At 43.5% G+C, this 24,174-nt stretch overlaps 1 protein-coding gene across 6 annotated transcripts in view; it reads right to left on the bottom strand.

The window, feature by feature from the left end:
- Positions 1-6,382: 6,382 nt before the first annotated feature.
- The window catches only part of RGS6 (regulator of G protein signaling 6), a 516,863-nt gene continuing 499,071 nt past the window's right edge, over positions 6,383-24,174 (bottom strand). For all 6 annotated transcript variants that reach the window (XM_054028464.1, XM_054028466.1, XM_054028465.1 and 3 more), the window contains one exon: positions 6,383-8,654. In XM_054028464.1, coding sequence (XP_053884439.1) covers positions 8,604-8,654 — 51 coding nt within the window. In that variant the 3' untranslated portion in view covers positions 6,383-8,603. The remainder of the gene's footprint in view (positions 8,655-24,174) is intronic.

Below are 24,174 nucleotides of genomic sequence, written 5' to 3'. Positions count from 1 at the left end.
TCAACTGCGGGCCACTCAGAGGTCTAATTGACAGCACATCACATCTCCTGGCCTGTACTTGTCCTGTGCGTCCAGGCCAGCCTAGACTAGACATCCTGCAGAGACACCACACTCAGTTCTGCAGAAAGAAACTGAAGGAAGATAACTCTGAATCAGTCTGTTGACCCCAACAACCAACTTCTGTGGGGGAAGGAAATGAGACAGTTTTGTGAAGTGGCAAGGACTCTCAGCTGGGACGAGAGTGGAATCTATCGGGGTAGCATTTGATGCTTTAGTATGTGAACAGTTGTACAGTAGGTCTTCGTAAGAAGTAAAACTTTGTTCCAAACACCTCAGAATTCTGGGGCATTCACAATCATTGATCCATACCAGACGTTTGCAGCCCCATCTATGATTATAAGGCAATATTCACATCAGGGTTCAGTATGCTGATTTACTACTTCCCAGATTATTAAAGATAGCAGAGCAGGCTGCAGAGTGGCCAAGTGAGATGCCGGAGTTCTTGTGGGTAGCTTGGGGGTTAAGAACAACAGTGATTGCAATCTGGGATGGGAGCATACTGAGGAGAGTGGGTAGATTCAAGCAGCTACATTTCAGTTAGTTAATTGAACCTCCCAACTCTGAGTAAAACCTTTGCATTGGCTTGTATTTTCCTGATATTATGAGTTTTGTTTACAATCAATAGGCCACAAAAAGCCATATAACCAAGGGTTACATTACCTCCAAAACGAAAGCAGAGAGCACAAATGCTGTGATGGCTGCGCTGTGGTATCACAACACCCATTCTACAGTCCCTGCAGTCTGAGCATGCAGAGTGCTACCCACTCATTCATGGTAGAAGGCAAAGCTGTGCTCTTGCACCTTCCAGCTGGCTCTAAGCCTTCCCTAGAAATCTCAAAAGGCTAAATCTTAAACACGCTTCCATGCCTGCTTAAGGCCAAAAATACTCAGAGGCACTGATACATTTCCATTGCGCTGGAGGGCCAGGCAGCAGAGTTCACACACGGAGTCCTCCTCCTTCCCACTGCACTGTGGAGCAGTCATCTGGGGCAATCCTGGACAACATGATGGAGGACAGGAGGATTGTGTGTGTGTGTGTGTGTGGGGGGGGGGGTCATGCACAAAAGCCCAAAGCCTGGGAATCAGCCCACAGATTGAACAGTGTGGTGCTGGGTAGCACTATAGCAGGCAGAATGTATTGGGGAATGGCTGTGGATCCACGCTGAGGCTGCAGTAACCCCTGTGCTGATCGTAACACTGCTCCTGAAGTGGCACTGATTCATGGATCCACTAGTGAGAGATTCACTGTCCCCAGCCCTCCCTTGGCCCAGCCTCGCCACCCCTTTGCTGCCCTTAATGCAGTAGTTGCTCATAGCAACGCTGAGGCAGGGCCGCCCGGGGGGGGGGGGGGGGGGGCGCGGGGGACGCAAGTGGGGCAATTTGCCCCGGGCCCCACAGGGGACCCCACGAGAATATAGTATTCTATAGTATTGCAACTTTTTTTATGGAAGGGGCCCCCAAAATTGCTTTGCCCCAGGCCCCCTGAATCCTCCGGGCAGCCCTGCACTGAGGAGCTGAGTTCCACAGGATGAGCCTCTAAATCTTGCTTTGTGCCAATGCAGCAGACCATGGTGCTGGTTCTGCAGTGTATGGAGCCCCCTGCATTCCAGACAAGGAACTCGGATTTGGTTCAGAGGGAACTCACAAAGACCAAACCCATGTTGGAAGGGAGCAACAGAGGGGGGTCCATTATCCACTGATAGCTAGCCTGGAGCTTGCTACACAGCTCTGGGTGCCCTAAATTACACAGTGGCGAAGGGCTTTCCTTTCCCCACTCCTGCATTTCAGCACAATTTTCTCAGAAAAAAAGCCTCCAGGTTTTCATTTTTCAAGGTTTGGCCTAAAGTGACTTCCGAACAATACAGAGTCATTTTAGACCCTTGGCTGCTTCAAGAGGGAATTATGTCTACATACAGAAGAATTTGGGGCTGTAGTTAGACGGTCTCATTGCATAAGATAAGAAGGCAGCCCACTCCGCCCTCAGCAACAACCTAAAAATAGAGCAGACGTAAGAGGCATTGTCGAGCCTGAGATTTAAAGGGATGATGTTAGCACATGAGAGCTAACATCACACCTGAAATCCTAGGCCTTGGCTACACTTACCAGCTAGTTCGACGGCTGGAAATCGAAGTTCTGGGTTCGACTTATCGCGTCTAGTCTGGACGCGATAAGTCGAACCCGGAAGTGCTTGCCGTCGACTGCGGTACTCCAGCTCGGCGAGAGGAGTACCGCGGAGTCGACGGGGGAGCCTGCCTGCCGCGTGTGGACCAAGGTAAGTTCGAACTAAGGTACTTCGACTTCAGCTACGTTATTCACGTAGCTGAAGTTGCGTACCTTAGTTCGAATTAGGGGGGGTAGTGTAGACCAAGCCTCAGTCTAGACAAAGCTAGAGCCTCTTTCCTTGACAGTGCTAGTTAGGGTTCTTAGCTACCGTTTAAAAAACCCATCATGAAATCGTTAGCTCTCCCACTGGTCTAGCTCCTGTGGACGGGCAGAAGAGAGCTCAGTTTAGCATCCCAGCCAAAGGATGGAACCTCTAGTAATGCACTTACCTCCCTTTTATACTATCCACCAGCCAGCTGCCCTCTGTGGGAGGTGAAACCACAATCTTCTCTCCCAGAGGCAAGAGGGCAGCCACACTGACACTTATGGTGCTAGCTATATATTGATGTTAAAAGCACCCAAGTAATAGGATCAGAATGTAAAGGCAGACCTTTGAAAGCTTGTTTTCAAGTGCTTATCAGCAGGATTAGAGGATTGCGGGCTCTTAGCTGTGAGCTTTGCAGATGTTTGGGAAAGCTACAGCATGTGAAAAGTTGATCAGTTTTGACTTTCTCCTGCAGTAAGTTTACTTTTCTCACAACAAAGTCGTTCTTCCAAGCAGTAAGTTCAAAGGACTGTATGGGCCTGAGCCTAGCATATTGTTTACATAGCTCACAGTTATGATGAGCAGCTGTCTTGGTTATTTGGAGTCTCAGGTTATAAACAGTGCTTCGAAGCTACACAACTCTCACAGCTTAAAATACAAAAATCACAACAACCTACCCTATCCTGCACTATAGTTTAGCAACATGTGAGAATCCTGCTTAATAATTAAACCAAAACTAGGGCAAGCCAAGGAGTTTGAAGGCAGAGCCAAGCCAAGGCATTACCACATTAGTCAAATCATGAACCAAGCCATTTACAGCTGACTATGCTATCTAGGAAGAGGATGCTACATAAAGTGACAGTAAGGCTATTGTGTCTAGAGACAGGAAGAAATGGCAGAACGTTGACACTGGGATGGTTTCATGGAGCCATAACCAGCTGTGATCTGTCCCTGCTATTCAATACATTGCAGTGATGCACCATTTACATCCCCTCCCCTGCCCCAAGAAATCATTGTTCTATCTAGCTAATACATAAACTGTGTAAGTCTTGCTGACTTTGCTTTAGTTTCTGATGAGCCCTTACATAGGATGCCTGTCTGGTACGACACGCAACAGTCTGGGAAGTCTTTGACCCAATGGGGCACCAACAGCAATGGATTCGTAGTCTAGTCACCCAACATCATACATGCCGCTTTGTGGCAATCAATGTCACGATTTCGTCTAAGAATACATAAAACACAAATGGAGTAAACAATAAACAAATAAAACAGGGAACACTGTGCTACGCAGGGAATCCAAACCAGACTCAGTGGGGAGACATCAGACCTGTGCCTTCCAGAGTGATGTTCAGACACCTTACCGTGGTTAGGCTCAAGGGCCCACAGAGACGTCAGTGGACAAGAGAGAGAGAGTGCGCGGGTGAGTGTGCATGCATGAGAGTGAGTGAGCAGGATTCAATTTTCCAGGCTGCTCATTTTATTTGTGCATTTCAGGAAGCAGGACAGTAAAATTAATAGTCTGTTTCTTGCTGCTTGCAGGAGCTAAATAATTGCATGCAAAAACCACCGCCCAAACCTCAGTATCATAGAACCAAATCCTGAAGTCCTGATCAAGGCAAAGATCCCATTTAAGTTACTGGGACTTTTACCAGACTAAGGGCTAATGAAGAATTTAAGCATACGGCCCATAAGACGTTAGCTGATCAGACAATTTGAGTTCAGTTGTTTATTTTTAGACAATAGCCATGAGCGCTGTGTTGGAGTCCTACTAGCCCAGCTTCATTGAAAGCAAACTGACAAATGAAGGTGTGTAGCAAGGACCAAAACATTTCTGGTTACCTTGCAGCAACTTTTTTGTAGTCTGGAGTGGAAGCATATTTTGTCTCCATTATCCATTGACAGTATCTTTTGGTATTTGACTGCAACATCTTAGCAGCCTGATATTATTTAACTGCAGCATCCTACTACGGCTTCATCTTGCTATTACTCACTGCAGCACCTTATTACTGCGGCATGTGGTGGTATCGTAGTGCTGTACTACCCTGCTCCTCATGTATCACAGTTTCCTGGCACACACTATTACTGTATTATCCCCAAACTAATTTACTGCAGCATCCCAATGGTGCCTTATTGATGCATTATCCTAACTACCTTACTTCAGTGTCCTGTGTTGCCTTATTGCTACATTTATCCTGGTATTATTATATACTGGAATGCTGTGACATCTTATGGTTTCATTGTCCAGATACCACTTTACTGCAGGATTCCGTGGTACCTTATATACCGAGCGTACTTTGCTGCACTAGCCTTGGGTATCTTATTATTGCCTTAGTCTAACATTTGGCTGTGCTGTCTTGTGGAACCTTCTTACTGCCTTGTTCTGATACTACTCTACTGCAATATCCAGTAGCATCTGTGTTATCCAAAGACATCTTTACAGACATATTTCATGGGAAGCTTTATAAACAGCTTCCACACTACTGAGATTTTAGAAGCCCCCCACCTTGCTAATTGGCATAAGGCCTTTCCCTGAAACAACGTCATTTAGAGCATGCGTGGGGGTGGAAAGCTGCTTTCCTAACTCATCTTCAGAATGGTGAGGTAGTTGGAACACACCAGACACACTGTAACGTAGCAGGATTGCTGCTGCGATAGCCAATGGGATCCTGTTGAGCAGACAAAAGTAGCATCACATGGTATGAAGAAAGGCATTAAAAACAATTCAAGAATGCAGTTTGTATAGAAGTAATTGCATGTAAATACTGTCATGCTGAAAGAAAGTGAGACAAATGCGGAGGAGTTTGTGTGTGTCCTCAGAAGGACTTGGCTGCTGTCTTGCTTCTTGTTTTTACAGAAATTGAGTCAGAAAACCAAGTAAGAGCAAAGCTCTCTGATCTCCAGAGAAAATGCAGCTCTGGCCACTCCTCTAGTCATTGCTGAGTAGATTAGATTGCGTGTGTTCACTTAACACACAGATGCCCTACAGAAAAGGAGGAGGGGGAGGAAAGAAGGAACAGGAAGCCTCTTTCCCCTCTCCCAGGACACCTGCACAGGTCCAAGGTATAGCCTAACACCAGTGCTCCTTGCTGGGAGTATGGCCAGGTTTCCCCCATCCCTGTACACCTGCCAGCATGCTGTAGCACCAGCAGGTAAGGAGCACTAAACAGCACACTCCTCACCACCACCGTGAAGCATTCTGCTTGCATGTGTCCTTTGCAGACAGAATAGCTCAGAGCACCTTCGCTCAGCTGCTCCAGCTTCACACTCTCCCAGAACCCAGCATTCCAGAGTGGAGCAAGGGCTTGGTTTGGTGCTAGGAATTCAGCATGACTAAGTGTTCATATCTGCATGAAAGTAGCTACAGTCCTCCCCTAACACTGAGTGCTCACAGCCCACCTGCCTGCCCCTCATGGAACACACCCATATGCTTTACGTTTCATGTGCACATCCTATCTGTGACCACTCTATGCAGCCTGACTTGGTATTTCATAAGAAACTTTCCTTATTAGTGAAGGTGGCAGGGCTGAGATACCAGGATGTGCAGCAGCATTCATGCAGCAGTAAGATAGTCTGGGGTGGAAGCAGGAATTGTCTTATAAAACTCCAGTGACATGTGCCACTGATGGGTTTTACATAGAAAAAAAAATCTTTGGGAGGCCAGCCATCACATTCTCAAACTCTTGGGGATGGCTGCAGGTACGAGTGCATGTGGATAGCTAACTGGGCCCGTTGTGCAGAATGCCCCATTATTACCAGAGGCTGGGTGGACAAAGAAGGACAGAAAATCTGGTCCAGTGGGGATGGACAAAGTAAGATTTTGAGAGTGACCAAATGTCACCTCAGGTCATGAGACCATCTGAACATGTATGTGCGCATGCACTGATGTAGCAGTTCTACAATCCTGGGACTCAAGTGTGGTTTTGGTGTACAAAAGGGAAGAGTTTAGTCTGAGGCTCTAGGTTAACATACTATTTATGACAATAAAGCAAAAGATAACAAATATCACCCCTCAAAACTCTACTGTGTATTCATACAGGCAAAGGGCTCAATCCTGCACTCACTTAGGCAAAACTTCCATTGATGTATCCTGAAACACAACACGAGTTTCCTGGAAGCAATAAAGTGCCCTTGTGGGGCATTTCATTTCAGTGGGGAGTGAGAAGAGGAAGAGGTCTTTTTTTTCTGACAGAAATTGTGTTATCCTAATTTTGAATATACATAGAGCTTAGATACTAGTGCATCTGAAGTGCATATGTAACTTACACAACTTCTGGGTATGGTGTTCTGTCCCATCTAGTGGCACCGAAGCCACTTAGAGATTAATGAGTCTGCTCTACAGCTTTAGCTAACAGACAGGTGGCTTTTAGCTCATACGGTAGATACTCATAGCCAGGTTCAATCCTGCCCGCTAGCGATCGGGGTCCGTCGGCATTGCACATCTATTGTAGATAGCTAAATGGATAAGCTAGCTAGTTCTGCCTGAGTAGGAATGCAGGATTGGACCCTTTATCAGAAGTTTCTACCACCTGCACCAAAAGACATCTTAGTGTGTGAGTGAAGAAAGGCAATAGACAGGTACTTATTCTGAACCACTTGCTAGTTCATGAACTTAAAACTATCATCACTCATTAGGCAGTTTTTGTGGCACTAACAAACAGCCACATTTGGTAAAGATTTTGGAAGGTTTTGTCTATGTACAATATGCTGCAGTTGACTACAGGTCATTTTCCACGTCTGCAGCTACTATACCTGGGTTTTATTATTAGCCAAATGAATTAGTTTACTTCAGTTCTTTCCTCATCCTCCCCTCTCCCAAGACACATTTCTCAGCCCTTACAGAGGCTACTGAGAATAGTGTTGGGAAGCCTCTGGGTCATTCTTCCAGGTGTACTCCTGGGCCTGATGTCACACAAAGTTTCAGCTAATCCTCATTTTTCTAATGTTATTAGAAATGGCACATCCCAGAGGAATGGCATAGCTGAGAATTAAAGAAAGGACCTGGCAGTGCCCATTACTATTCAAAAAGTGTTCTCTGGTGTCATTCACAACATGCTTCTGCTCCACCCTTGGGTAACCTTAACCAGGAATCCTCTCCTCTCTGAATTTTCCCCTCAGTTGTAAATCCTGAGTGACCAACTGAGGTCAATTAAGTTAGCTTTACCTGCATAAATGTGCAGATTTTGGCCCTCTCTGTTTGGAGTGGCTAGAAGTTTTCCCAAAGTGGTTCAGGTCAAGCGATTTTCAATTAAATTGAAAAAAAAATGATAAGTATGTAAAAAATTCTTAAAAGAAATAGGAAAGCAAATACAATATTGAACATATCACTATGTGTGTATATATTATACATCTAAATCTTTGCCTGGTGACCATGGGGCAGATGCTGATCACGCTAATGTACATGCAGAGTAACTCTGCTGAAGGCAGAGGATTTACACAGAGATCAGCATCTGACCGTATGGGCTAGATCCTCAGCTAGTGTAAATCATTAAAGCTCCACTGTCTTCAGATGATGATCTGGCCATGTATCTTTGGACATGCTACATGCCCTTGGAAGGACAGCAAGTGAAGAGCTAAAAAGTGCTTTTTCAACCATTGGTTTAAAAGAGGAGAGGAACGAAAAAAAATATAAAGTCAATTAAATTGCTTCCATCCACAGCAGACGTGAATTAGGCATTTTTTGAGCAGGAGAAGCAGCTTCTAGTAGATATTTTATTGGACCCGGATGGTCACCAGAAAAAGAGCAAGTGGCCATGGTGGTGGTGGCATTTACCAGGGAGAGAAGAGATGAAGGCTAAATACTGATCTCGCTCAGCTCTTCTTTCTCTAGGCTATGGTTGGGACTGATTCCTTTCCTCATAAGCTACTAAGCCCTCTGCCTTGTTGACCTTTCGTATACAATGAAGTGTGCTCCTTTGAACCAAGTAGGAACCAAAGTACCTTTATAGAACTCAGTGTCATTACAAAGCTGTACAAGTAAGAAAGTGTTGATGTAAACTATGAAAAGAGGAACCTCCGGTGAGCTGATCTCTCCACCTTGTGCTCCTTTGTCTCCCCTTGCTCTCATTCGCACTCTCTCTCACAGTGACCCATTCTCCCCAAAATGAAACTTCCTCCATGGAGGTGGAGTGCAGCTGTCCTTCAGGGATGTCAGGAACTGCGTGTCCAGCTGAGGCTGTCAGGAGGATTGCATCAGGCCTGTGAGGCGCTTGCCTGCCAGAGACTTTCCCTAGAGAAACAAACAGAAGACGAAAGCCAAGCTGTAAGTGAAACTGCTGCACAGTAAAAAAGACCAGCCTGCTCAATCAGCTGGGCCGTGACAGAGCATGAAGGGCAGGAGACTGAAATGGTTGAAAGGGTGCAGATGCAGCTGAGTGCCGGGGATAAGTGCCTGCCACTTACGGGTGGTGACGGGAGCATGTGGTTTCCTACCCATGCCAATGCTTACACAGGGGCAGTAAATTGCATGTAACAGAACTCTTGGTATTTCAACCCCTCTGTGCCTCAGGTACCTGACCTTGCAGTGGAATAATGAACATAGGTCATACTTACAGAATGGGGGACTCTATCCTGGGAAGCAGTGACTCAGAAAAGGATTTGGGGGTCCTGGTGGATACTTAGTTGAACATGAGCGCCCAGTGTGATGCTGTGGTCAAAAGAGCTAATATGATCCCGAGATACATAAACAGAGGGCTCCTGAGAAGGGGTACAGAGGTTATTTTACTTCTGTATTAAGCACTGTATTAGACTGGTGCTGGCATACTTGTCCAGTTCTGGTTCCCCTCAATTCAAGAAGGATGTTGATAAGCTGGAGACGGTTCAGAGAAGAACCATGGGAATTATTAAAGGATTAGAAAACATGCCTTATAGTGACAGATTCAAAGAGCTCAATCTATTTAGCTTAACAGAGGGAAGATTAAGGGCTGAATTGATTATAGTCTATAAATATCTATGGGAGGAACAAATATTTAATAATGGGCTCTTCAATCGAGCAGAGAAAGGTACAACACGATCCAATGGCTGGAAGCTGAAGACAGACAAATTCAGACTGGAAATAAGATGTACATTTTTGACAATGAGGGTGATTAACCATTGGGACAACTTACCAAGCAATGTGGTGGGTTCTCCATCACTGGCAATTTTAAAATCAAGATTGGATGTTTTTCTACAAACGCTGCTCTAGGGATTATTGTGGGGAAGTTCTCTGGCCTGTGCTATACGGGAGGTCAGACTAGATGATCCCAGTGGTCTCTTCTGGCCTTGGCATCTATGAAATGAGGTTCAGCTGAATGTTCAGCAAGACGGGTTATCAGCTCAGACACTGAAGTCTGGCCACTGGCATTAGCTCAGGGGGGGTTACACTTCAATCTCTTAGTGTCAAGAGAAGTTGAGTGATGGTATGAGAATTAGCCAATGTAAAGCTCAATTCTAGCTCCCTTACTCACACTGAAGAGTACTTATCCATGGGAGTAGACCTGTTGAAACCTATAGGGCTAGTCACATGAGTAAGTGCTGCTCAGCGTAAGTAAAGGTTGCAGAATTGAGCCTATGAGTATTCTGACGGCTTCCTCCCAGTGTGTACTGGGCTGTACTCAGGACATGAGCCACCTGGGCACTTGGCTCAAACTCATATCACACAACTCTGGATACCGATTATCAGTCCAACAGAAATACATTTAGGACAAACATATTTTAGAGCTGTTTTAATCACTCCCTTCCCTTCTACCAAACCCCTTTCTCCACACCTCAGTCATCTCGCACCATGTCTACTGCACACTCCACCTCTCTGGCTTCCCTGCTTGCTCTCCTCCAGGCCATTCAAAACACTAAAGGAATTTTGCTCTCCAGGGCCCCAATACTGCACAACTGAAGTCCACAGGAACTTTGCCATTGATTTCAATAAGTATAGGATTAAGATTCAGGTGCCCATGTCACTACCAGATTTGAATCCCTCCATTGGATTCCCCTTGCACCATACGATACCAGGCCCCGGTCAGTGCATATCAACCCTACCTTCTTTCTTATGTACCTTCAGAGATGTGCTTGTTAAAGGGACATTGCCAACAGCTAGTCAGGTTTTAAAAATAGGTTACATGTAATTTCAGGTAAGTTCAGCAGCTGCGACATCTCCCTGGTCATTTTTTCTTGTGTGACAATAATACTCTCCTATTATAAAAAAAATATTGAAATAAGCTTACAAGGAATAGCAGAGCTCTGCTACCTCTAACAGGTCTTATACAAAGCCTATTTTATGTTACTGTATTTAGCCAAAATATCCACATTTTTGGAAAAGTCTTATTTATTGCTGTTTCAAAGACCCACACAAAGAGCAAAGGAAAACAAATGACACAGTGAAATTGACTACATATAAAATACATAAAGTAAACAAACTGAAAAATAAAGAAAAATGTTTTTTCTCTGTTCTCTTCCTGTTATAGTGTTGTTAGGTGTAACTTGTAACAATAGTAGGTAAAAAAAAAAAAAATTGTAGACGGAGATTTGATTTTACACAGAGATGTGGCTCTTTATATAAAATTATCTATGCCCACGGGTGGAGTACAATTTACCACCCATCCATATGTTGGCAGATTTTTGTTAAAAAATGTACTGCACATGAACAATGTGTGGTTTGCAAAGCTTCATAACTTGGCCCAATCTTGACCCCTGGTCTCCACTTCCTGTTGCAAGTAAAGAGAGGGGAGTTGCTGGCTGAGGATGTTGTGGGGAGGGAGGAAATCTGACAGGCAGTCAGCAAACAGTGTCACAGCTTTTCTGCTGGAAGAAGGACATCCAGTCCCCCATCCCCATGTTGCTTTCATGTTTAACAGTCCAGCTTGGGGTGAGGAGTAAATGGGGGTCCCACCCTCAATGCTGATTTTAATGTGTGCATGTTTAAATTGTTTCCAGGGCCAGGCTGCTCAGAGGGACTGGGGCAGCTGACAGCAGAGTAAGGGGTTGCTTGGTCTCATGGAGAGCAGAGAATGAGTCTGAAAATGGAGGTTGGGGTCCCATCCCCACAGCTGTTAAAGCAGCAGAAGGGGTAACTGACAGGTGAAATGTTGGTGACGAGTAGGGTGACCAGATAGCAAGTGTAAAAAATCGGGATGGGGGTGGGGGGGTAATAGGTGCCTATATAAGAAAAAGCCCCCAAAATTGGGTCTTTCCCTATAAAATCAGGACATCTGGTCACCCTAGTGACCAGCTAGCAGGGGTCAGGCCTTTGAATCAGGACAGGGATTGTTGCCAAGAAGCTGTTCCTTCCTCTGCCACAGGCTCTCACCATATGCTCTTGCTCTTCCGAGGCAAAGGCAGGACACTCATTTCCGCACTCCTTTCCCGCCATCTGCAGAGTCTTTTGGTAAAGGTATTGGCCTGGTAGCCAGGAGATCTATGTTCCCAGCTCTGCTACAGACTTCCTGTGTGTGAACTTGGACAAATCACTTAATCTCTCTGCACCTTAGAGTTCTGGAAGGATAAATTTGTCAATAAACTGGTAGGGATTGAAATAATATGGTGCTGAGGCTCAGATAAAGAGATACAAGGTGTTTTAAAACCATAAAAGAATCTATGCCCATTTTGCAAAATATGAAATTTCAAAAGATGATGCCAAATCAACGGTCACATATATATTTTGTGTGAAGCTGGAATGGGGGAGGGGTTCACAGAAGTACCTAGACAAATTGATTGTGTATATTTTTGGCAATGGGTAGAGAAGGGCCCCTAGGTGAAAATTTCAGATCTGAAACCAAAGAGCCCCCATGTTCGGGTGGATTTAGGTGCAGAGTTGTGGTTCAGCCCACTACAGAGATAGGTCCCAGGCACAAACCTTGGATCTGGCTCTGACCACCCCCAAAGCTGGAAGGGTTTGATTTAGCCTTTTCTCTTTATCCAGCTCTTTCTTTTCCTTTTACATGTTGAAAACTAAATTTTGTGAGGAAAAAGGGTGCAAATTTCCTGTGTTTAATACAAACAACAGGGGAGTAAAATTCACAGATGAAAATACTGGGCCACATGCTTAGCTGGTGTAAATCAGCTTAACTCCGTTGACTTCGGTGGAGCAATGCCGACTCACACCAGCTGAGGATCTGACTCGCTGTATTGATGTTTCCTTCATAATCCCTTCATTGCTTTATACTCCCAAAGTCCTCCACGGAAAGACATAAATCCACAAAATGTTGCTGAGTGTGGTGCTTCGCCTGTGGAGTTAGCTGAGAGAGCTGAAATAAAAGACATAGTGTCGTACAGTTCCTTAGTGGCTATGCACCTGGTCATCCTCGGGAGAGTGAGTTAGTCCTGCATTTTGACACAACATTCCTTCCAAACCCAGCTCTCTCTGGTTGGCCATAAGCCACATGCCACAGTTTTTCAAAAAGTGCCTCAACGGTTGTTAGCACCATCACTTTCGCATGCAAATGACAGAATGTGTGTACCCGGAACAGAAGGTGGTAGTGGCGCCTCAGGAAAGGCAGGGTGGGCACTGTCCTCCCTGATTTAAAAGAGATGCAATATGGCTGTGATGGAGTAGTCTGTCCCATTATGTGTAGTGGTGCCTAGGGAGCCGCACTCCCCTATCATGTGGCATGGCCCTTTAAAATTTTGAAAGGACTGATATATCTATATATAAGGATCTAGGCGATATTGACAGAGAGGAAGTGGTCACAAATACCGTTTTTCTCCAGCCCTGATGCCATAGACAGCGGCCTTACACAGGCTCTCCGGCATGGTTTGGTTCTGCTCTGCTACCCTGGCCAGCTGCAGATCCCACTGTTTTTGTTGCGTCTTCCAGATTTGCCAGAGGACTGCCAGGATCTGTTTGGATGACTCTGCTTCCTCCAGCAACTGGCATGGGAATGCAAGAGATCACATCTGTGCCCCAATACATCAGCTTGGGAGAGGAGACCTTCTTCCAGCATTTCTGCTCCATTCTCCACCTGCAACTGTTCACATTCATCCGGGATCAGAGAGGGTCCCAGCTCCAATTGCTACTACCACCAAGTGGACATGGGGAGCTGCCCTCAAGTATGCCCCCTCCTGGCCCTGCAGGTGCATTGCCCTCAGCACTCACTCAGGTTCTTCCAATCAATTACCCAGATCAGATTAGTTCAAAACATAGATCCCTTTCATAGGGTGTGGCTTATTACCTCTCTCTGCAGAGTGTAACTCACTGCAGAGTATAACTCACTTAGTCGCTCAAGTTAACACCGACTCTGGCACCATATAAGAGTATTGATAGATTTTCTTGCTCTAGTTTGGGAAGACCCAGCCCTCCTCCCAGAGCTGGGTTGTACTTCAGTCAGTCACTCACTCTTAAGACAGGAGTCCCCAGTGCTCTTCCTTGGAGCTGGGTTATGATTTCAACCATCTGTAGGGCCTTAGCTAGCTTCTCTTTCAGCTGGCCCCTTTCCCCAGCTGGTCCCCAGGATCACAAGAGTCAGCAGGTCAGTCCTTTCCTGCTACAAGGGTGGAGACAGCATATAATCTCGTCCCCTTCCTTAACGCTCATCCCAACGGCCTGAGAACAGGGGGGCTTTGCTCTACCCATTCTGCAAAGCTCCTGGTTCTGGGCCCATAAACAAACAGTGATGGGATTTCCTCCCAAGCACCACTTATTCCCAGGCGCAGTTCCTCTCTACAATGTCTCATAAATCCTTGTATATATTGGAGTTGCAGCTACCAAGGGATGTGAAGGGTAACAAGAAGGGTTTCCTCAGGTATGTTAACAACAAGAAGAAGGGCAGAGAAAGTGTGGGACTCTTACTGAATGGGGGAGGCAACCTAGTGACAGATGATGTGAAAAAAGCTGAAGTACTCAATACTTTTTTTGCTTTCTATGATGAGATAACTGGCTCTGTGGATATGGGGAAAGCGGTGGACGTGATATACCTTGACTTTAGCAAAGCTTCTGATATGGTCTCCCATAGTATTTTGCCAACAAGTTAAAGAAGTATGGATTGGATGAATGGACTATAAGGTGGATAAAAAACTGGCTAGATCGTTGGGCTCAACGGATAGTGATTAATGGCTCGATGTCTAGTTATCAGGCGGTTTCAAGTGGAGTGCCCCAGGGGTCGGTCCTGGGGTTGGTTTTGTTCAACATCTTCATTAATGATCTGGATGATGGGATGGATTGCACCCTCAGCAAGTTTGCGGATGACACTAAGCTGGGGGGAGAAGTAGATACACTGGAGGGTAGGGATAGGGTCCAGAGTGACCTAGACAAATTGGAGGATTGGGCCAAAAGAAATCTGATGAGGTTCAACAAGGACAAGTGCAGAGTCCTGCACTTAGGACGGAAGAATCCCATGCACTGCTACAGGCTGGGAACCGACTGGCTAAGCGACAGTTCTGCAGAAAAGGACCTGGGGATTACAGTGGATAAGAAGCTGAATATGAGTCAACAGTGTGCCCTTGTTGCCAAAAAGTCTAACTGCATATTGGGCTGCATTAGTAGGAGCATTGCCAGCACTGGTGAGGCCACATCTGGAGTAATGCATCCAGTTTTGGACCCCCCTACTACAGAAAGGATGTGGAAAATTGGAGAGAGTCCAGCGGAGGGCAACAAAAATTATTAGGGGGCTGGGGCACATGACTTATGAGGAGAAGCTGAGGGAACTGGGCTTATTTAGTCTGCAGAAGAGAAGAGCGAGGGGGGATTTGATAGCTGCCTTCAACTATCTGAAGGGGTGTGTGACGTTGAATTCCATATGCTTTATGAAAATATGCTTGTGAATATGATGTAACTGAAATATGCTTTATGCAAAAGGTCTCTTGTAAGGTATCATTACAAAGACTACAATCTACTGAGTGTGTTCTTCCTATTTGTTTGCATGTATTATTTCTATGTCTGGAGTTAACAAAATAAGATATAAACTTGTATTACTGTTGTAAATATATTTAGTGGAAGCCATTAAGGGTGCTTCAGAATCAATGAACTGTGAATGGGTTTATTTACCTCCAAGCTTTCCTGTGTATGTATGGGCCAGCGTGTGGGTAATGAAGAATGAGGTCTCACAGGACGTGTCCATGTCACAGAATACTGGAATTCATCTTAAATCTAGTACTTTTCCATTTAGAAGGAGAGGTGGGGACCCAGAGAAACAAAAGATTCCCGCTTTGTGTCAAAGCTATAGAAGGGTGTGGAACAGGACAAAGGGGGTGGTCAGTCATGAGAAAGCCCCTGCTTACCACCTAAGATGTCTGCTGGAACTAACAAGGACTGTACCAGGGGAAAGGATTGGGCCCAGACTAGGAATGAGTCTAGTCTGTGAAAGAAGCTTATTGGAACATCTCTGAGGGTGAGATATTACCTGTAATCAGTTTCTTAATGTATTAGGTTTGGACTTGCATGGTTTTGCTTTATTTTGCTTGTTGACTTACTTTGTTCTGTCTGTTATTACTTGAAACCACTTAAATCCTACTTTTTATACTTGATAAAATTACTTTTGTTTATTAATAAACCCAGAGTAAGTGATTAATACCTAGGGGAGCAAACAGCTGTGCATATCTCTCTATCAGTGATATAGAGGGTGAACAATTTATGAATTTACCCTGTATAAGCTTTATACAGAGTAATACAGATTATTTGGGGGTTGCATCCCATTGGGAACTGGATGTCTGGGTGCTGGAGAGGTAACCTGATGAGCTGTTTTTGGTTAAAGTCTGCAGCTTTGGGGGTGTGACCCAAACCCTGAGACTGTGTTGCAACAAGCTAGCATGTCTGGCTCAACAAGGCAGGGTTCTGGAAGTCCCAAACTGGCAGGGAAAACGGGCTCAGAGGTAATTTTGGCACATCAGCTGACAATCCCAAGGGGACTCTCTGTGACTGAACCCATCACAGGGGGTTCCACAGAGGATGGAGCTAGGCTGTTCTCAGTGGTGGCAGATGACAGAACAAAGAGCAATGGTCTCAAGTTGCATTGGGGGAGGTCTAGGTTGGATATTAGGAAAAACTATTTCACTAGGAGGGTGGTGAAGCACTAGACCGGGTTACCTAGGGAAGTGGTGGAATCTGCATCCTTAGAGGTTTTTAAGGCCCAGCTTGACAAAACCCTGCCTGGGATGATTTAGTTGGGGTTCGTCCTGCTTTGAGCAGGGGATTGGACTAGATGACCTCCTGAGGTCTCTTCCAACCTTAGTCTTCTATGATTCTGTATCAGACCTTTCAAAATCTTAAAGGACCAGGTCCTGTGACTGGAATGGTCTGGGCTAGCTGGGCCCTAGGCACCACTGCCTTTAACGGGGCAGTCTATGCTATCACAATGCCATTTTTCTACAAAATTTGCTGTCAGTTTCATAGCCTCACTTTGAGACATCAGCAGCCTCCCCTGACAAATGGGATTTCTGAATCCTTCTCACACAAATTCTGTTATTTATGAAGGCAGTGATTGTGGGTGCAAAGCTGAATGCACAGATTGCAAAGTAGGGGGTCTGTGAGTATGGGCTTGTGTTAATTTGATCCCAATATCATGTCCCATCTTTGGGACTTGTCTAGTTGAGATGTAGAAGTCAACCAGGAGGAAGACTGGAAGCAGTTAAATTGATCCTCACCTAGGTATGATAGATGCCAAAAACTTAAAACCCCAAAGGATATTTTGGGCCAAATCCCACAGTCTTGACTCGGTGAAAATTGCCTCATTGGGCATGCTGACTAAGGAGTCCAGGGTTTGGCTGTCAATGTGGCTATGATGGTAAAATATGACACTATGGATTTGCACTTTCTTAATAGGAGTTCTAAACAAAATGCATATTTTCTGCCATTTGTATCTATCAAAAATAAAACCAACCCAACTTCCCTCCCATCCTGCCATGGTGCTGTTGGCTGGCTTTATACAGCATATGATTTTGATTTCAGCCTACACTCACCAAATATTGATTTCTGACTGTCAAACACATATGCTGATCCACTTAAGTCAAGGATAAAAGTGGTCATGGTCGTGGGAGTAGACCTTCAACAGGGGCTAAATCTTAAAAACAAACAAAAACCACCAACCAAAAACCCCCAGACACCTAAAGTCTTTCAGCAGCAAGATGTTCTTCATTGGTAGTTATAGCAGCAACAACCAACTAGCCAGACTTTTCTCACTCAAACAGTATGTTACAGCTTTAGGGGTATTGCTGGAGAGTTTTGGAAAGGAAAAGGTGTTAGTTCCTTTTTTCAGCTGTTCCCCTGCAAACAGTTGTACTTCACTGTAGGTTTCAAGAGAGGATCCAGTCCACATCTATTGCAGGTGGGGAAGGTACTCCTCAGCTCTGTTTATGGAGCGGAATGAGTTTGTTACTCTTGAACTCTACCATTTGCAGTAGTTGCAGTTTTAGAAATAGGGACAGACTGGGGAAGCAATGTGTAATTTGAAACGGGATTAACCCAAGGGAATTTTCAGGGAATTCTTAAAAAGGACTTTGGCGATTCATATTCAGAATCTGACTTTTGACTGTCCAGTCCATTCTACTATTTGATCAGCTGTGGGACTTAGGGATCCAATCCTCTGAGGTGCTGAGCACCCTCAGCTCATGCCACAATTTATTGAAGTGAAGGGTACTCACTATGTCTCAGGAGATGATTAACATCTTGCAGGTTTGGGCCCTAGCTGACCTGCTGCTGAATTAAGATTTAAAATTCCATTAACATTCAGCTTCTTAATGAAGTGTAATACAGTAATTAAGCACAACTTCCCCATAGAGGCAAAAAGCCAAATGAAAGCAAACTTTCCATCAGGCTCTGCATAAATAGAGAACAGCATTTCTTTCTAGCCTGCTTTAATGGATTGTGCGTCTTTGTGTGTTGTGTTATTCCCCATCTTGTACTTTGCTAACGCTGTATACAACGGAAATATGTATACAATGCTGTATACAACGGGCTGCCGTTCTCATAGCTAGGAGATTTGGAGGAAATTGTGAAGTAACCGTCTTCAGAAAAAGAAAGTTTTGTTTTGGCCAGTTTTTGTGGTTTCAGAATACTTTAATGTGCTCAGGCCAGCACACAGACACATGCAGACATTATCAGCATCAGCATGCACTAATCAGCAATCAGCATGCACTCTATCAATTACTTACCTGGGCAGTGTTTATCCTATGGGGAATTTGGTGGTTATGGGATGGCAAAGAGGAGGTATGTGGGAGGGCTTCCCGTGCCAGACTGACCCAGACCAGATGAGTTTAATGATATGAGAGTTCCTGTCCACAGTTCCTGCCACCCTCCTTTGACATCAAGTTAGGACTTCAAGAAATGGATTCAGATATAACAGTCGGTTTTCCTGCCACCTGCCCCCCGCATACACTCCTTGCTGCCATTTCCCCTGTTTGTTTGATTCCTATGCAAATCACCCTCCAGGAGAGCTGAGACTTGAAGCTATGTACATCTTTCTTTTGGAGTCAAACAAATGGTACTTCAATCAAACCTGGGTTTAGGCTTGAACATGACATTTCGCATGTGGTGATAGATATTCTTGACATTTTGGATTGAAGCAAATCTTAACTAAAGTGGCACAGGCACATTAATTAGGTATTGAACAAGAGAGTGTTACTACCCACCAAACTGTTCCTCGAGAAAGAGATTTTCCAACACTGTCCAGCTTTTCATTGCTAGATTTCTGTATGGGCAATTTCGTTTTTTAAATGTTCTTTTTATTAGACTTTTTCCACAAAAAGACATGTTGCCAACATAAGATAAGTAACAAATGAAGAAAACAAAAGATAAATATGAAAGAAGGTTAAAGAAACCCAATAATGATAAGTAAAATAACTTAGTTGAACACTAAATCCACACAGACAGTCACATAAATTAAAAACATTTAAATTAGTATACACAAAAGTAATGGACAATACCACCAAAAAACATGCCTTACAGAGAATACAAACCAAGCACATAATACAAACCAAGCTTTCAACATTAGGTATACAAATAACAGCTCACTTCATTTCCAGCCATGCCAACCACTCCTTACCACTGTGTTTTCAAGAGTTCCTTCCAAAACATTGCAGACTGGACCTCTTATCTGGAGACATTTGACTGTGATATTCTATCTCACTAGTGCTCTCAGTTAGTCTAAGCGACTATAGTTTTCTCGTCTCCAAAATCAAAAGTTTGGGTATTTGCTCTTTCCCCTTCCTCCCCTGCCCCGGTTGTGTTTCTGGCTATATATCTATGGGCACATGCTTGGACAACAGGTGAATTAAAATTAACATTATCCTTTCCTGCTCTATTTTCAATTTACTGAGTATTTCCTATTCTTAAAGTGTTTACCTCACCAAGGCATTGTACTTTACCATGGCAAACAGCAGTAAAATGTACAATAGCCTCCAAGTATAAAACGAGCAAAGAACTAAGACAAACTTCAAAACCCACCAATTCCTAGAGATCCAGTTGCAAATCTTGGTGATCATCCCTATAATCTCATACCTAATGAGAGAAAGATCTTCTTCAGTCAAGAGCAGTTATGGCTCCTTGATTCTGAGAACTAGTTTGTGCCAGCCCTGGTATCAGTTAGCTATCTTATGCTACTGGAGCATAGTCCTAAGCAAACTCTGGAGAAGGACTGTGATCAAAATATGTGATCTGGAACACAGAAATAGTTTTGTATCAATATGGACTGCAGGATTTGGTCCACTGTATGTCAAAGCTGATAAAAGGAGATTAGGGTTTTTTTTAAAAAGCAAAATAGCAAAGTCTAGAGCTCCTTCCTAACAGCTGTTATCTTCTTTAATATGTTTAAGAAGTGAAAATAAGTAATTCCCAAATATCCTCCAGGTCACAAAATACCTTGATTGCTAGTTATATATGCTATTTTCTGATGTTCACTAGAAGGGAAAAGATAGTTTTTAAATCCCATCTTCTATATTATCTAATAGGTAAATTGTAGATAGAATTATGTTATATGAAATTCCTAAATTATTACAGCCAGTGCACAATTCTATGGCAGAATGTGTCCTATTAATGTTGAAGGAGAAGCCAGCATTCTATGTTACTGTTTCAATGCAGATGCAACATCGGGTTCTATTCTTCTCTTCGTGAACAGGGAGCTTTACTTGCTTAACTCCCTTTAGTGGAAATAGGAATTACTTACGTAAATATCTTGCATAATACGAAAAGACTAGAAACTCGTGAAGTCAAAGTTCACTTGCTTGCACCTGTTTTGAGAAGGAAATTTAGACTAGGCTAAGTTGAAATCAGAGCTGGGTCCAAACAAAAGCCCAGAACTGAATCTGTCAATTTGAGGGTATTTGAAATCTGGATTTGAATTTAGCAGCCAGAACTCAATCTCTAGCTGAAATGTATTGATATTTAATTGTTCAGAGCTTGTATGTAGCTGGAATAAAAGACAATGAAGGAATAATTGTTTTTTCTTACACTTCGTGTAGCGCCTTTCATCCGGAAGGATCTGAAAGCACTTTACAAACTGTATATATAGGGATCACTCACCCACTGCTGGAATGTAGTGACCTCTGGAGTGTAACGCGGCAGCCATTCTGCGCCAGCTACACTACACAACAGTGTTCTTAGGAAGGGATGGGAAGAATAACATATCCAATAGAAACTATGAATACTTAACTTTAAAGGAGCCCTTGTGTAGAAGAGAATATGCAGCATACACGCAATACATGCAGCCTATTTTTACAGTAGATAAAACATGCTGTGTAAGCCCATGTAGCATATACATAATACAGATATAGTATTATGTAGATACAGGGAATAGATGCAGTACACTCAGGCATGCAGCATATATTCAGTACATGAAGTGCATAGAATGTTTGTACTGTCCGCTACAGTGGTAGGTATTAACCAATTACAATAAGCGTTACAATGAACAGAGGACATGTTGTGAATGTATATTAGATACCCTCACACTGTTGGTGCATTCTGTTGCTTTCTGCCACCTAAACAGTGCAGGTACCTTTCTCCAGTATAGTCACACCCCTCTTAGAGTGATTGTAAATATAAAACTATTAAAATATTTAGTGGACAAACTATTATTTTTATATGAATAAAATATCCTTCCTGAAGGTAAAGCAATCTCATCTCCAGATAGCCCCCTTAATGCAACATTTGAGAAGCTTTGACATTTATTTCAGTGTCTCTCTCTCTCTGAGCTAACTGTTCCTGGTACCCACTTTGCTTGCATCTCAGGATACTGCCCCTTTATGCTTGTTGCAGTTTGGGTGTATTTATTCTCTGTTCACCAGTGTCTTTGACTTTTAATTTTAGGCCAGGTGGCACATTTGTTTTCTTATAGTGCAAGTGGTGAATAGTTTCCATGCCCTCTCATGATGTCACCTATTTATCTATGTTGCATTTGTCCAGTGTTTGGAAAGCCACAGGTAAATAAAGGTGAACTGAAAGGTCTACATGATTTTCAGGGAACAAGTTAGAAAAAAGAAAGTCCCGGCTTGTTGTGTGACTATACCAGATACTTACACATCATCCAACCAGAAGCCTCCTTTCACAATGTTCACATCATAAACATATATAAAATATCACATTAGAATCCATGTAAAATATAATTCATTCAGCTGTGAATGATGAGATCCCATCCACACTTTTCACATGTATGACATCATCCTCATGGATTATGACATTAAACCAATAGGGATTGGGCTCTTGGAGTGTGATGGAAAAATTACTCCAATGGCAGACAAAATGAGTGCACATAATAAGCAGAGTAGCATGAGGCAACAGCAGTGACCAAGAGCTAGGGGTAAAGTAAAGGAGGTGGGGGTATGAAAGTGGCAAAAAGGGAGGCAGCAGGGAAAGGACTGCATAATATGCAGGGTGGGGATAGTAGGGAGGGGAAAGAGGTTGTGCGTGGGACATGGTACAGCAAAGCAAGGAAGGAATGGCATCCCACGTAGGGCATAGACCCAGGAGTCTGATTTATGTGTAATATAAATTAAAAAACAGAAGAATGTTGATTTTAAGGTTCCTTGGGTTTCATTGACTCTTGTGGTTCACACTGTCACTAGAATATTTTGATTCTGTTATAGTCATATAATTTCCCTCAGGGCAGGCAGTGTCCCTCCTATTTGAATTAGACACTGTATACTCTGCTCTCTATCTACTGCTGAAAATTGGCTCTAAAATTCACTTTTACACATCAAATTTGCCTACTTGTTTTCAGATGTCACCAGCATTTACTGTCAGCTGTTGACTCTAGACTGGTGAATATTTAACAAATATAGCAAAAATCCTGCAGCCAGCTACCATGTAAAGTCCTATATTGTTATCTACATAGATTTCACTAATACATATATAGAATCATAGGACTGGAAGGGACCTACAGAGGTCATCTAATCTAGTCCCCTGCACTCATGGCAGGACTAAATATTATCTAGACCATCCCTGACAGGTGTTTGTCTAACCTGCTCTTAAAAATCTACAATGATGGAAACTCCACAACCTCCCTAGGCAATTTATTCCAGTGCTTAACCACTCTGACAGTTAGGAAGTTTTTCCTAATGTCCAACCTAAACCTCCCTTGCTGCAATTTAAGCCCATTGCTTCTTGTACTATCCTCACAGGTTAAGAAGAACAATTTTTCTCCCTCCTCCTTATGACAACCTTTTATGTACTTGAAAACTGTTATATCTCTCATCAGTCTTCTCTTTTTCAGACTAAACAAACCCAATTTTTTCAATCTCCCCTCATACATCATGTTTTCTAGACCTTTAGTCATTTTTGTTGCTCTTCTCTGGACTTTCTCCAATTTGTCCACGGCCTTCCTAAAATGTGGCGCCCAGAACTGGACACAATACTACAGTGGAGGCCTAATCAGCGCGGAGTAGAATGGAAGAATTGCTTTTCTTGCTTACAACACTCCTGCTAATACATCCCAGAATGATGGTTGCTTTTTTTGCAACAGTGTTACACTGTTGACACATATTTAGCTTGTGGTCCACTATGACCCCCAGATCCCTTTCCGCAGTACTCCATCCTAGGCAGTCATTTCCCATTTTGTATGTGTGCAACTGATTGTCCCTTCCTAAGTGGGCCTTATTGTACCTTATTGAATTTCATCCTATTTACTTCAGACCATTTCTCCACTTTGTCCGGATAATTTTGAATTTAATCCTATCCTCCAAAGCACTTGCAGACCCTCACAGCTTGTTATCATCCACAAACTTTATGAGTGTACTCTCTATGCCATTATCTAAATCACTGATGAAGATATTGAACAGAACTGGACCCAGAACTGATCCCTGCAGGACCCCGCTCGATATGCCCTTCCAGCATGACTGTGAACCATTGATAACTACTCTCTGGGAACAGTTTTCCAACTAGTTGTGCATCTACCTTAGAATAGCTCCATCTAAGTTGTATTTCCCTAGTTTGTTTATGAGGTGGTCATGTGAGACAATATCAAAAGCCTTACTAAAGTCAAGATATACCATATCTACCGCTTCCCCCTATCCACAAGGCTTGTTACCCTGTCAAAGAAAGCTATCAAGTTTGTTTGTCAAGATTTGTTCTTGACAAATCCATGCTGACAGTTACTTATCACCTTACTTTCTTCTAGATGTTTGCAAATTGATTGCTTACTTATTTGCTCCATTATCTTTCCAGGTACAGAAGTTAAACTGACTGGTCTGTAATTCCCCGGGATTGTCCTTATTTCTCTTTTTATAGATTGGCACTATATTTGCCCTTTTCCAGTCTTCTGAAATCTCTTCCCTCCTCCATGATTTTTCAAAGATATATGACTTGTGCATATCAGCTTTCACAGCATTCTAGACAGTACAATTTTAGTATACACATAATC

Source organism: Malaclemys terrapin, chromosome 4 (assembly GCF_027887155.1).
Source record: "Malaclemys terrapin pileata isolate rMalTer1 chromosome 4, rMalTer1.hap1, whole genome shotgun sequence".
NCBI lineage: Eukaryota > Metazoa > Chordata > Testudines > Emydidae > Malaclemys > Malaclemys terrapin.
Note: the sequence above shows the minus strand (reverse complement) of the source record. Positions and strands in the feature narration are given on the sequence as shown.